Raw genomic sequence first — 14121 nt, 5'->3', positions numbered from 1 at the left:
AATCATCAGGAAAATACAATTAGAGCAGAGGTATATAATATAGATATTTCTAATACTTATATACTTATGGTCTCCAAATCATGACAAAGAATAGAATTCAAAGCCAGCACTCTCTCCCAGGCAGCCCAGATACCCCTCAGAATTGTGTGCCTCAGGCTCCAGTCAGGCATGAACAATCTATGAACCCCCCATGTTCATTGCAGCATTATGTATCATAGTCAAGATATGGAAACAACCTAAGTGTCCAATGACGGATGAATGGATAAAAGAAAATATTATTCAGTCATAAAATAGGAGAAAATCTTGCTATTTGCAACAACACGATGGACCTCAAGAGCATTATGCTAAGTAGAATAAATCAGATGGAAAAAGGCAAATACTGTATAGTCTCACTTATATGTGGAATCTAAAAAAAAAAAGTTAGTTAAAAAAAAAACCTCATAGATACAGAGAACAGATTGGTGGTTGCCAGAGGCAGGTGGGTGAAGTAGGTGAAGGGGGTCAAAAGATACAAAGTTTCAGTTATAAGATAAATAAGCCATAGGGATGTATTAAACCACATAGTGACTATAGTTAATAATACTATATTGCATATTTGAAAGTCGCTAAGAGAGTAAATCTTAAAAGCTCTCATCACCAGAAAAAAATATTTGTAACTACGCATGGTGACAGATGTTTTTGTTTTTTTTTTTAATTTTTTTTTCAACATTTATTTATTTTTGGGACAGAGAGAGACAGAGCATGAACGGGGGAGGGGCAGAGAGAGAGGGAGACACAGAATCGGAAACAGGCTCCAGGCTCTGAGCCATCAGCCCAGAGCCTGACACAGGGCTCGAACTCACGGACCGCAAGATCGTGACCTGGCTGAAGTTGGACGCTTAACCGACTGCGCCACCCAGGCGCCCATGCATGGTGACAGATGTTAACTACACATATTGTGATCATTCCACAAATAAATGTTGAATTATTATGCTGTACACCTGAGACCAATATAATGTTATATGTCAGTGATACCTTAATTTAAAAAAAAAAGGAAGGAAGGAAGGAAAATTCAGAGAGGGAAACTCAGAGAGGGTAAGTGATTGCCAAAGGACACACAATAGTAAGTGACAGCGTTGGGATGTGAAGCCAGGCGTATGAAGCGCTGTGACTCTGCCTGAAATCCCAGTGCTGTAATGCTCTCTCATACAGATAAGAGGTGTGGGGACATGTTCTACTTCATGCAGAAGGAAATAAACCTAAAGAAAATGAGCCACAAAACAGTTTTTATGTTTCAGGAGTCTTCAGAGGATAAAAGAAGAATTTGGTAAGGACCATGGCATGAGTCTTACCCCAAACGGTCTCTTGCCTTCCACCAGTGAGGATTATACTTCTCCAATATCACGTACTCCTCTGCTCTCTTTAAGGCTAAATCACACGGCTCTCTGGGCACAAAATCATACAGGGCTTTTACTTGGATCTTCTCTTCAGGAACCTCAGAGGGTGGGAGGGGAGGCAGTGGCTTGCGTTTTGATGGTTGCATGTGGCCTCTGTTGGCCTGCAAAAACCAAGGAGTGATTTGTTGTACTCTTGTTTTAGTCGTGTGTACTAAAAAAGAATAGGGCTATAATACTTTTGTGTGCTGCCCCAATTCTCCCATCCGGTTGCATCAAAGCAAAAACCAGGGTGGGGTAAACATAGGAAATGATTATAAGACAACCTTTAAATCCGGCAACACACTCACCCTTTTGTAAATTTTCAAGATCATAAGTTCTCTTGCCAGAATTGCATTGGATATTTTTCTTTTTTAAAAAATTAGCTCTATGCTCAACATGGGGCTCGAATTCACGACCCTGAAATCAAGAGTCGTGTGCCCTGTGGACCGAACCAGCCAGGCACCCCTGGACATTTTTTAAGCCACGGTTCTTAAAATTTGAATTCCACCCCAATAGTTCCACTTTGTTTATGGGTTTTTCTCTCTTGAAAAAAAGAAAAACAGCCCTTCCCTTTCACATGCTATAACCTTGTGTTTGGATTTATCACACTGCTTAAGAACGCCATTTCCCCCAACACCGAACGAAAAATTAATCCTGGGTTCACAAACGGCAATAGCCAGAACACGTTTTTCCCCATTCACCATCCAGTTTCAAGCTCTGCCGAAACATAGCTGCGTAGGCTATTTTAACTGGTCTTTTTTCCTTTGGCTTTCTTCTAAGACATTCACTCATGAAGCACTTGTTACGTGCTGAGCACTATACTAGATTCTGGGCATGGCAGCAAACAGTGTCTTGAGGACCATGGACCCCGAAACGCAAGCTTCCTCTCTTCTTTCTCCCTCAGCAAGATGATACTCACTCGCTTCTTACTTGGCAATTCGCTGAACCACAGCCTGCGACGCGGAGTGTATCTTTCTGAAAACTCTTCATCTTTGCTTAGGCTTATTTGTGTTCTTACTTGTCTGAGATTGAAAAACAACCAAGTTACAAATGATTGTTTGCATTCAGGTGATATTCACTAGATTTTTCTCAAAATTAGTAGGAAACTCCAGGTCTTTTTGCAACTTTTTTCTTACTTAGAAGACTTCCCAGCTCCATTTCCATGGGCGAGTGACTACCTCTCAGAACCGCATTTTCCTTATTGAGCTAGAGGACGCTAAAAGCAAAAAGAGTTGCTATAGAATAAAACTGAAGAAAGCACAGTCTGGTGCATATTAAGGACATAAAAAGATAATCGTGATAATGAAAAACTTACTCCGCATCAGGCACAGTGTTTATCATTTTACACGCATTACCTCATTTGATGGTATGCATTGTTCTAAATGGACACGGTGCTATGATTAAGAACAGGAGTTTGGATCCCAGCTTTACCATTTCATAGTGTGGCCTTGGGGAAGCAACAGAATCTCTCTAAGCCTCAATTCCTTCATCTGTAAAACGGAGATTGTAAAAACTATAGGTGTTTTGGAGAGTTACTTGAGCTAATAAATGCAAACCTCTTAGCACAGTCTCACATAGAGGACCTCCCGTTAAATGCTAGCTATTACTATTATTAAGCTACCTTAGGTTTATTCTATACAATCATTTGCTGGGCATCAAAGCGTAAGACACCCTGATCATTTTGGGGAGATAGTCAAATAAATAAGACAAGATTCTTGTCCTTAATGTGTAAAAATTACAGAGTGGAACACAGGTATGTAAACAGCATACACGAAATAAATATTCAGTGTGGAACCAAGGCATGCTGTGGGAACGCAAGGGAAGGAGCCACTAAAGTCAAAGGGATCCAGGACGGATCATGGAAGACCCAAAATTGGAGTTGTGCCTTTAAATCGGTGGGCACTCAACGGGGAGGAAATGGGAGAGGGGTTTCCCAGGCAAAGGGAACAGCAGATACAAAGAGACAAGGAGGCTTAATAGACAATAAAGAAACAGAATGAGTTAATTTCCAAGAAGTTGCTCCCAGAAGTAGACTTACCGCTTCTGCACGGAACAGCAGCAACAGCAACAGAAAATCGACTGGATGGTATTATCTGAAAAGCAGATCATTGTGAGAGAGCCCTTAGTCCATGATATTGAAAAGATGAGTCAGGTGGAGGAAATTCCCAAGGGCAGGAGGGATATGAATTCTTATAAAGCATGTGCTAAGTCTTGACTATGCCCTCCTTTACTAGTGGAAGGGTGAGAAACTGTCACTAAAGCAAAAAAGAAGTTACTGGCACCCTGGCCAGTGTGGTTTCCCTTCTCAGGCTCTTCTCCCCATTCTGGTTTATGCATTTCCTCAGTCTGTGAATAAGTGACCACTGTATTCTACTTGATCAGGCTAATGACAGCTAATAAGTGTAAAAAAGAATGATTCAAAAAGCAGTGTTCTCCTAGAAAATATTAGCAGGGATTTTTCAATCAGATCCATCACGTTTCTTTTAAAAATAGTTTTTAATAGTTTATTATTTAATATCTTATGTCCATGGAACCTAAATTTCCCAGTCATCTCCTTCTCATATTGACACCTTAAAATGAAGTATTAAAGAGCAGAATATGTTAGACATGAGTTTTGAGGTTAGACAGACCTGGGTTTGAACCCTCACTGTGGGGCTGATTATATCTGGATGAGTCCCTTTGTTTACTCTTCTAAGTCTTTGCTTTCCTGTCTGCAAAAGCAAGATAATCATACCTAACCCCTTTGAGAAAGCTTACAAGGCAGAGGTTAATCTCTAACTGTGGGTTTGGGGAAGTTACTGAACCATTCTTTGCTTAAGTTTCCTCATCTGCAAGATGGGAGTAATAGGATACTCAGCATGAAAAACCTGTGAGGATTAATTGAATCCATTAATTGAATTGATTGAATTGAATCAATTCATGGAAAGCACTTGGAACAATGCCAGGTATATAGGAAGAGGGTAATCGAGAAGATCTATTATTACTATAGGGTTGTTGAGAAGATTAAAGTAGCCATCATCCTGGGAAAATAGACAAGGGGTACAAACAGAAGACACCCAGTATAGTCTACCCCCCAGCATCTGCTCTGTGCCCCCAGAACAGGGGATGCAATGGGGTCCCATAAGTCATCATGTTATCACCAGGTGATGTCAGCGTGGTCATATTTCCACCCGAAACTTAGCACGCTAACCATTAGGATTCTTTTTTTTTTTTAATTTTTTTTAATGTTTATTTTTTAGAGAGAGACAGAGAACATGGGTGGGGGAGGGGCAGAGAGAGGGAGACACAGTATCTGAAGAAGGCTCCAAGCTCCGAGCTGTCAGCACACAGCCCGACAGGGGGCTCAAACCCATAAACCATGAGATCATGACCTGAGCTAAAGTTGGACGCTTAACCAACTGAGCTACCCAGGTGCCTCAACCATTAGGACTCTTTAAGTGAGGTAGGGAACAAAATAAGGAGAGAAGAAGAGTAACATAAAACACAGCTGCTACAATTCCCACATCCATAGTTGTGCTGTCCTAAGTTGATCGTAGATACCCCCTATCACCATCCATTCCATGTTTCCCTTTGCCTCAGTCAACACTTTGGCTGAAATAAGTACTTTATCTGATGGAATAACCCAAATGCTCATTCCTGTGGGACTTGGGTCCTTAGTTGGTCTTGTCTTTATGGGCTGTTATAATTCTCCAATGACCAGGAATATAGTCCAATGACTATGAATATTGGGAAATGACACTAGTAAATTCCTTGAGTTTTGAAGTCCTCTTTGTCTTCTCTGTGAAGCACCAACCCAATTTCTTCCTGGTAGTCAGGATATTCATCTCAGCTACATTGACCCCTTTCTGTGCCTATCAATTCCGTGACACGAGGAATCCAAAAGTGCCAGAGGGCAGTCTCAACTTTCAGGGTTCCCTAAGAAAGAGATGCTTCTCTTGGGCACTGAAATCTCCAAACCCACCAACTCAAGATCACAGATAAAGAGAACAATATTCCAGTGGGTTATTAGGTAAAATGGTGAAAAGGGCCACTCATACCCCCCTTCTTACTTCTCTGACTCATGCATCCTGGCTACACATTTGTTGTGATTTAAGACATTTATTGCACCCTATAGGATACCACTCCAACATTGTAGGATGTTATCTTCCAGATGTCAGAGTAACTGGCCCTTTAGTAGGCCATTCCTCTGTCCCATAAGCCAGCTGCTTCTGAATCATGGGACATGACGCTTAAGAGTATGCAGAGCACCACTGAACAAATGCAAACAAAACTGACAAAAGGCAGCAGAGTATGTTAGACATGGATCATTTTCTGGACCTCTGATTTTATCTTTCCATTCTGTCCTCATTCCAAGAGTTTCAGCCATAATCCTCTCCCCCAGATCTTGTCACAAATCTCCTGACCTTGTTCTTTCCATATTCCTGACTAGTTTTCTGCCATTGCCCATTAGTTATTGCAGATCAGTGTCTCATACGATCTCTTCCTAATGAAGTAAACAAATGGATGTACTTTTTGAAGTGCTGGGAGGATTTTATTTCAGCACTATCTTTCAGGAGTCCTCTGAACGTGGCTATAGCACAATGGCTGTTTATTTCCCCTTTCATATATGCTTAGGATGCAGATCTATTTAGAAGTAAGTCTTGATGACTACCTCCTCTAGGGGCCTCCCATGGGATTGAAGGAGAAGCAGAAAGAACAGGTACTATGGAAATATAAGTAATCTGCTCCTGAAGCTATCTTGAGCCTTCTGGATCTACTGGGGCCCACTTGCAATATATCACTTCCATATTATGATGGAATGTTAGGCTATTCATGCCTAACTTATGGTTCAATGAATCAGGTAACACTAAGCTCATGATAGGCAGTTTGAATCACCTAAATATCTCATGATCCATGGTTGACTGTTCAGCCTTCACCAGGAGCAAGCCAGCAGCTATTTTCTTTCTTTTTTAAAAAAATTTTTTATGTTTATTTATTTTTGAGAGAAAGAGAGACAGAGTGCAAGGGGGAGGTGCAGAGAAAGAGGGAGACACAGAATCTGAAGCAGGCTCCAGGCTTTGAGCTGTCAGCACAGAGCCCGACATGGGGCTTGAACCCACAGACCGCGAGATCATGACCAGAGCTGAAGTCGGAAGCTTAACCGACTGAGCCACCCAGGCGCCCCTAGTCAGCAGCTATTTTCAAATTAAAAATCAGCACAGTGTCAAGGCATTGCTCCAAACCCCTGGGGGATTGCTGATTTTCATCCTGAGACTTTACAGAAGCTCCATATAGCTAGCATTTTGCACTGCATTCCAGGCTACTGCCAATGATAATTCAAGTAACTGATAATTGAGTTATTTCCCCCAGCTATAAGGCTATCCTTGGACCTCTAAATATATGACCAAATAAATCTCAGATCCAATTTTGACTCTTTCCTGGAGCCACTTCTCATATCTATTACTGTATTAGTCAGGGTTCCAATATGAAACATGACATATTTAAATTAGAATAATTTTAGAAGTGTTCATTCACAAAGTCACTAATTACAAAGGTGTGGATGGGAGTAAGGGAACTATAAAGGATGTACAGGAAACTGGGTCCAACAGTACTGGAACTGTCACCAACCCTAGGTGCAAAAGGACCAGGAAAAGTGAGAGAGATTTAAGTACAACAGAGACCTCTTTGATTGGGGCAATGTTCTGCTGTTGAGGGACATATCCAGCTCAGAGCAACCTAACCACAACTTCCTTCCAGGGCTCCTCATTAGTGTAATCCAACCAGAAACTGGGGCTTGAAAGCATATTGATCCAACCTCTACAGAATACGTTTCCAGGATAAAGTGCAAGGTGAAGAATGAATACCAAGAAGTTGGGCTCCCTGAGCCATCATAAAGGCTGGCCACCATATTTAATCCCTAGAGATCATCCTTCCAGGGTAATAAGGTGGATAAGAATAAAGATATTCAGTACAGTAATAGGTGTATATTAGTCCCTTTCCTTTCACAGAATTTGACCTTCCAAACCTAGATTCATGCATTAGTTGTTTGCCTTTCTCTGATTTGGACATTACCATTACTCAGTCTTTGGGCTCCTGACACTTTGTGGTCCAGTGGTAACCATTTCATTTCACCATGGTGACATAGTTCCAGTCCAAGCCCAGGCAAAAACTCATCTTTGCTCCCACTGCTATTTTATCACTCACTCCCAACTTAATAACTTTCTCTCTTCCTTTGCCTGCACCCAGAAACCATCCATTTTCCAAGGACCATTCCAACGTTCACTTCTAGACACTACAATAAAATAAATTAGTGAGTCCCCCAAATCTGCATTATATTGTGTATTAATAGGATTTCGCATTTCAACTGCTTCTGACTGTCAATTTTCTGGCAGTGTCTGCATGAACAAATGGCCAAAAACACTCCTGAGAAAGAAGGTACTTTAGCACGTGGGGGCTATCTGTCTGTCTGCTGGCAGGACTAGGTCTAATTTACATCCTTGCCAATTGATTCCAGTGTTGTTTTAGAGCCCCACGTAGGTCTATATCTATCCAGGCCAAGAGATGAAAAGTCAAATGTAGGTTATACAAATGAGTGAATAGGTCGGAGTATGGTTTAGAAAGTGGCAAAAACTGTGGTCCCACGTAGAGGTATTCGTTTTCAAAATTTTTAAAATGCTCCTTCCCTCACCTGCATCACCTGTTTCCCCTCTCCACTGGATCACTGCCATTAGCATACAAATATACCATTATTTTCCTCATTAAAAACAAAAGAAATTACCCTTGATCTTCTTTCCTTGACCAGCTTTGCTCCCCATTTACAGTATAGTCTAGACATGAGTAGTCTTTACTTATTGCTTTCAATTCTTCTCCTCTCATTTTCTCTTAACCATTCCAACCAAGCTTTTGTCCCCACCACCTCCCCAAACCTTCTCTTGTTAGGGTCATGGGATACAGGTGCACACCCCTATATCCCATGGTTAATTCTGTATCCTCTTACTTGGCCTCTCCACAGCATTCAATACTCTTCTCTGGCTTTTCTTTCTTCTCTATTTCACAGTTTTCTTCTCTCCCTCTCCAACCTCTTAGACTGGGGCCAAGGATAGCCTACCCCAAAGCGTTTGATCTCTTCTTTTCTCGGTCTCATCCAATCATTTGATTGATTGTCTCATTCTTTTCTGTGTCTTAAAAACCATCTATCTGCTGATGACATCCAAATGTATACCTCCACCCAGTTCCAGTGAGAATTCCAGACTTGCATACCCAAATGCATTCTCAAATTCTCCATTTGGATGCCTAGTGGACACTTCCAATTCACATGAGGAAATCTGACCTCCTTCTCTTCCTTCCTCCCCAGACATGCTACACTCATCCTCTCCATCTTGTCAATAGCAATTCCATTTTTCCAGCTGCTCAGGTCAATGATCTTGGAGTTGTCTTTGATTCTTCTCTTTCTCTCACATCCCAGTCCAATTTGTCAGAAAGCATTCTGACTCTGCCTTAAACATGTATCCAAGAGTTTCAGTTTGGGATGATGAAAATGTGCTGGAGATGGACAGTGGGGAGGGATGGTTGTATGATAATTCAAATGCACTTAATGCCACAGGACTGTACACTTACAGTTAAACTCGTAAATTTTATCTTATGTATATTTCACGATGGTTAAAAACTCACTCAGACACACACACACACACACACACACACACACACACACAGAATCTTATTGCTTTCCCCCACCCTTCTGTTCCTACCATGGACTAAGCCACCAGCATTCATCTGGATTATATCAACAGCCTTCTGACTTCTTCCTGCCTCTACCCTAAACTCCCTATAGTTTCTTCTCAGCATAGCAGCCAGAGTAGTTAATTTAAAACCTGAGTTGGGGGCACTTGGGTGGCTCAGTCAGTTAAGCATCCAACTTCAACTCAAGTCATGATCTCACGGTTTGTGAGTTTGAGCCCCACATCAGGCTCTGTGTTGACAGCCCAGAGCCTGGAGCCTGCTTCAGATTCTGTGTCTCCCTCTTTCTTTGCCCCATTCCCCACTTGCATGCTGTCTCTCCCTCTCTCTCAAAAATAAGTAACATTAAAAAATTAAAAAAATTTTTTTTAATGTTTATTCATTTTTGAGAGACAGAGATAGACAGAGCGCGAGCAGGGGAGGGGTGGAGAGAGAGGGAGACACAGAATCCGAAGCAGGCTCCAGGCTCTGAGCTGTCAGCACAGAGCCTGACACGGGGCTCGAACTCACAAACCGTGAGATCATGACCTGAGCTGAAGCTGGACGCTTGTCCGACTGAGCCACCCAGGAGCCCCAAAAACATTTTTAATAAATAAAATAAAACCTGAGTTGGATCATTTTGCTCCTTGTCTCCAAACCCCACAATGGCTCCCCATTTCACCAACAGTGATAGCCAAATTTCTCACACTAGCCTATAAAACCCTCCAAGATCTGGCTTCCTTATTGCCTCTCACTTCTGTCCAATATGCTTTTACTCATGTCACCCAGCCACATTGCCCTCCTCACTGTTTCTGAAGCGCACCAGGCCTGCTCTCTCTGTAGCTTCTATGCTTTTGTTCCACTCTCCCCTCCAGGTGTCAACATTCTTTTTTCAAATAATTTTAAAATTGAAGTATAGTTGACAAAAATATTATATTAGTTTCGGGTATACAACATAGTGATTCAACAATGACACACATTATGTAATGTTCACCACAATAAGTGTAGTTACCATCCGTCACCATACAAAATTATTACAATATTATTGACTATATTCCCTATGGTGTACTTTTCATCCCTGTGACTTATTTCTTTTATAACTGGAAGTTTATACCTCTTAATCCCGTTCACCTGCTTTGCCCATCCCCCCCCCCAATCTCCCTCCCTTCTGGCAACTAGTAGTTTGTTCTCTGTATTTATGAGTCTGTTTCTGTTTTTGTTTGTTCATTTGTTTTTTAGATTCTACCTGTAAGTGAAATCATATGGTATTTGTCTTTTCTGTCTGACTTATATCACTTAGGTCCACCTTCTAGGTCACCCATGTTATTGTGAACACAAAGATTTCATTCTTTCTCATGGCTGAGCAATATTCCATTTTGTGTGTGTGTGTATATATATATATATATATATTATATATATATAATTTATTTATATATTTATATATAAATATATATATTTATATATAATATATATTTATATATAAATATATATATAAATAAATATATACATATTATATATATAATACACACACACCCACACACACACACACACCACATCTTCTTTATCCAGTCACCTATCAATGGACACTTAGGTTGCGTCCATATCTTGGCTATTGTAAATAATGCTGCAGTAAACATAGGGGTGCATATATCTTTTCAAATCAGTGGTTTTGTTTTCTATCAGGTAAGTACCCAGAAGTGGAATTACTGGGTCATATGGTCTAAGGAAATGACCAAAAAAAGAAAAAAAAGTAGATCACTGGAACTGTATCAAACTAAAAAGTTTTTTCACAGCAAAGGAAACCATTAACAAAATGAAAAGGCGATCTACCTTTTGAGAGAAGATTATTTGTTAATAATATATTGGTAAGGGGTTAATATCCAAAATATATTAAGAATTCATATACTCAATATCAGAAAAAAAAACCCCACACAAGCCAATTTAAAAATTGGCAGAGGACATGGATAGGCATTTTTCCAAAGACACATGGAAAGTTGCTCAGCATCACTAATCACCATGGAAATGCAAATCAAAACTACAATGACATATCATATCACACCTGTCAGAATGGTTAATATCAAAAAAGACAAGAAATAACAAGTGTTGGCGAGGATGTTGAGAAAAAGGACTGCTTGTGCCCTGTTGGTGGGAATGTGAATTCGTGCAGCTGTTGTGGAAAACAGTATGGAGGCTTCTCAAAAAATTTTTAAAATGAACTTAACATCCAACCTTCTTAACTGTCCCCAATCCTTAAAGTCTTTATTCAAAATCTTAACCCTCCCAATGAAGAGTAGCTTGACTAATTATTGCTGCCACCTGCACTCCCTGACTTGGGTATTTTTCACTTTATTTTTTTCTTTTCTTTTCTTTCTTTCTTTTTTTTTTTTATGGCATGTCTCACCCTCTAACATACTATGTGATTGACTGATTTTATTATTATTTTTTAATGTCTGTCTCCTCTACTCGAATGTAAACAGGGATCTTTGTCTTTTCTGTTCAGTTATATCTCAAGAGGCTAGAACAGTTGTTGACATATAATATCCACTCAGTAAATATTTGTTGAGTGAATGGTACATGAATAAATTAGTTTGAAGGAGCATCAAATTATAACCTTTCCAGAACACCCACCTGTCTTTATTCAGTCCTAATGGGAAAACAAAAGCTATATTTGAGGACAGAATAAGCAGGTACAATAGGAAGCAGTGAACAATGAGAGTGGTGACATAGGAATAGATTATGAAAGTCCTTGAAATAAAGGAAGATAAGACCTTGAGTGTCTATGTAGTAGGAGGTCTTATTAGATACCGAAGATGAGAACAATTTGGTCACAGGCCAGAGCAAACTCTGTACTTAGTCTACAAACCTTCGTAAGATGGTCCAGCAAGGTGAGCAATGACCATCTAGGGCCACATGTTTGTTTGTTTTTAATTTTTATTTTAACGTTTATCTATTTTTGAGACAGAGAGAGACAGAGCATGAACAGGGGAGGGTCAGAGAGAGAGGGAGACACAGAATCTGAAACAGGCTCCAGGCTCTGAGCTGTCAGCACAGAGCCTGACGCGGGGCTCAAACTCACGGACCGCGAGATCATGACCTGAGCCGAAGTCGGACGCTTAACCTACTGAGCCACCCAGGCGCCCCCGGCCTCATGTTTTAATATAAACTAAAACCATTTAATATTGTCGAGGCCAAGAAGTGTCTATAATGGTCTCTTTATTCCTTGAATGATCACTAGCATGTGATATTATTCTCTATGTTTTTCCAAATGCTGGAAACACATCAAAACTAGAAGTTATAGATTAAGAAAAAGGAAACCCCCAGAAAATCAGGTAGGCCTGTGGTTAGCTAGTTAAGTGCCTATTCTCGGACTGACAACTTTTTACATGTACCTGATTTTTAGTGAGAGTTGCAAAAGGCTTTTTATTTCTCTGATTCAGCCACTGACTTCCCTTTTGCCTAACCAGAATTTTCATCTTCCTCACGAGCCCTAACCTGTCTTCTCTGCACTGGGTGCAGATCTTCTGCCACAGGCCCTCACCCCCTGAAAATTTATGCCTGTGCAAAGCTCATCTCCACCCCTTTCCTGGTCAGGAGCACCGCTCAGCTGTTGAGCAGATCACGGTCTGCAGTGTCACTAAAACCACCAGAGACACTGACAGATGAGAGCCTCAGCAGCTGGGCAGCCCCATGTCCCCTGACCTCGCTTATTTTTAGCTGCAGCTTCCAAACCGGTGCCATTTCAAGGGACACTGATGCAGCAGCCAAGGTCACTGTGGGGCTGGGACTGCCATGGTAGGGGTGGCTGGCCCTGGGGCTGGAATTGGGACTGTGTCTGGGAGCCTCAACATTGGCTAGGCCAACGAAGCAACAGCTCTTCGCCTGTGCCATTCTGGCCTTTGCCCTCTTGGAGGCCATGGGGCTCTTTTGCCTGATGGCGGCCTTTCTCATCCTCTTCACCAGGTGACAGAACCGTCTCAACGTCCCACGGGTCTTTCTCCCATGTCTTGCCTGTCCCGTATGTTCTTTTTCCCATACCTCCCCAGGCAGCCTGAGGAAAGTGGTTGGCTCAGGGTTTGACAGAAGGAAGACAAATAAATACTGTATTAATAAGATAGAAAGAAAGAAAGAAAGAAAGAAAGAAAGAAAGAAAGAAAGAAAGAAAGAAAACTATCCTATCGGTTCCCCTCTCTAATTTTTCCTTGTCTGTGGATGATTCCACCACAGACATCTTGGATTCTTCCTGAGCCCTATCCTTTGTATCCAATCTGCCATTAATCTGTTCAAATTGTTTAGCTTTTTACTTCTTATTTCCCTTGCTACCAATATAGTCCAAGCCCTCATCAGCCCACACCTATATGCCTACAATAACTCCTGTATTCCTCACAACCACCCTATGAAGTAGGTGCCACTTCACAGGTGAAGAATCTGAACCATAGAGGGGGTCCTCCCTGCTGAGAGTCAGAGGGCCTTTAAGTTGAGAGCCAGGATTGGAACGCGGGCAGAGTGACTCCAGAGTCTCTGCTCTCAACCTCTCGGGACCGTGTTTGCTCAGTGATCGAATGAACTGGCCCCCGTCCCTGCCTCTGTTCTCTCCTTCAATCCATCCTCAAAGTTCATTTCCCTAAAAGTCCATCTCAGCCAACTGCTCTCCATCCTCAGCTCCTAAAAAGACTCTCAGCACAGATGGCATCAAGATTATACCCTCCCTCTGTTCATTACCTTCCGTAACCTGGCCAACTCCATGCCAACTCTCCAGGTTCACCACTCGTATTACACCAGCTTCCTCCACTTGCTCTGATGTCACAAACATCCTGAACATTTCTGCCTCCAGACTGAGAAGGACTTCCACTGCAATCCACTCCCATCCGGTGGTCCTCCGGGCTCCCAGAGCACAAGGGATCTGTCCTGCACCATGGCTCGTAACTGGGCACCATGTTAGATGGCCGTGTGCACGACAATCTTTGTGTAGGCTCCATCTCTCAAAGGGTTTCTGTCATACCGCAATTGACAT

The 14121-nt window shown here is 41.6% G+C and overlaps 1 protein-coding gene and 1 pseudogene across 1 annotated transcript in view; one reads left to right on the top strand and one right to left on the bottom strand.

Annotated features, from left to right (window-relative positions):
* Positions 1–4678, bottom strand: part of TXK (TXK tyrosine kinase) — a 47246-nt gene extending 42568 nt beyond the window's left edge. The window contains exons 1-3 of the mRNA XM_030313910.1: positions 3454–4678; positions 2335–2437; positions 1332–1537 (exon numbers count right to left, since the gene is read on the bottom strand). Coding sequence (XP_030169770.1) covers positions 1332–1537; positions 2335–2437; positions 3454–3524 — 380 coding nt within the window. The 5' untranslated portion in view covers positions 3525–4678. The remainder of the gene's footprint in view (positions 1–1331; positions 1538–2334; positions 2438–3453) is intronic.
* Positions 4679–11982: 7304 nt separating this feature from the next.
* On the top strand, positions 11983–13080 carry LOC115513081 (annotated as a pseudogene).
* Positions 13081–14121: the final 1041 nt, after the last annotated feature.

The sequence above is a fragment of the Lynx canadensis genome, chromosome B1 (assembly GCF_007474595.2).
Source record: "Lynx canadensis isolate LIC74 chromosome B1, mLynCan4.pri.v2, whole genome shotgun sequence".
In the NCBI taxonomy this organism is placed as follows: domain Eukaryota; kingdom Metazoa; phylum Chordata; class Mammalia; order Carnivora; family Felidae; genus Lynx; species Lynx canadensis.
This window is presented reverse-complemented; position numbering and strand designations above follow the sequence as displayed.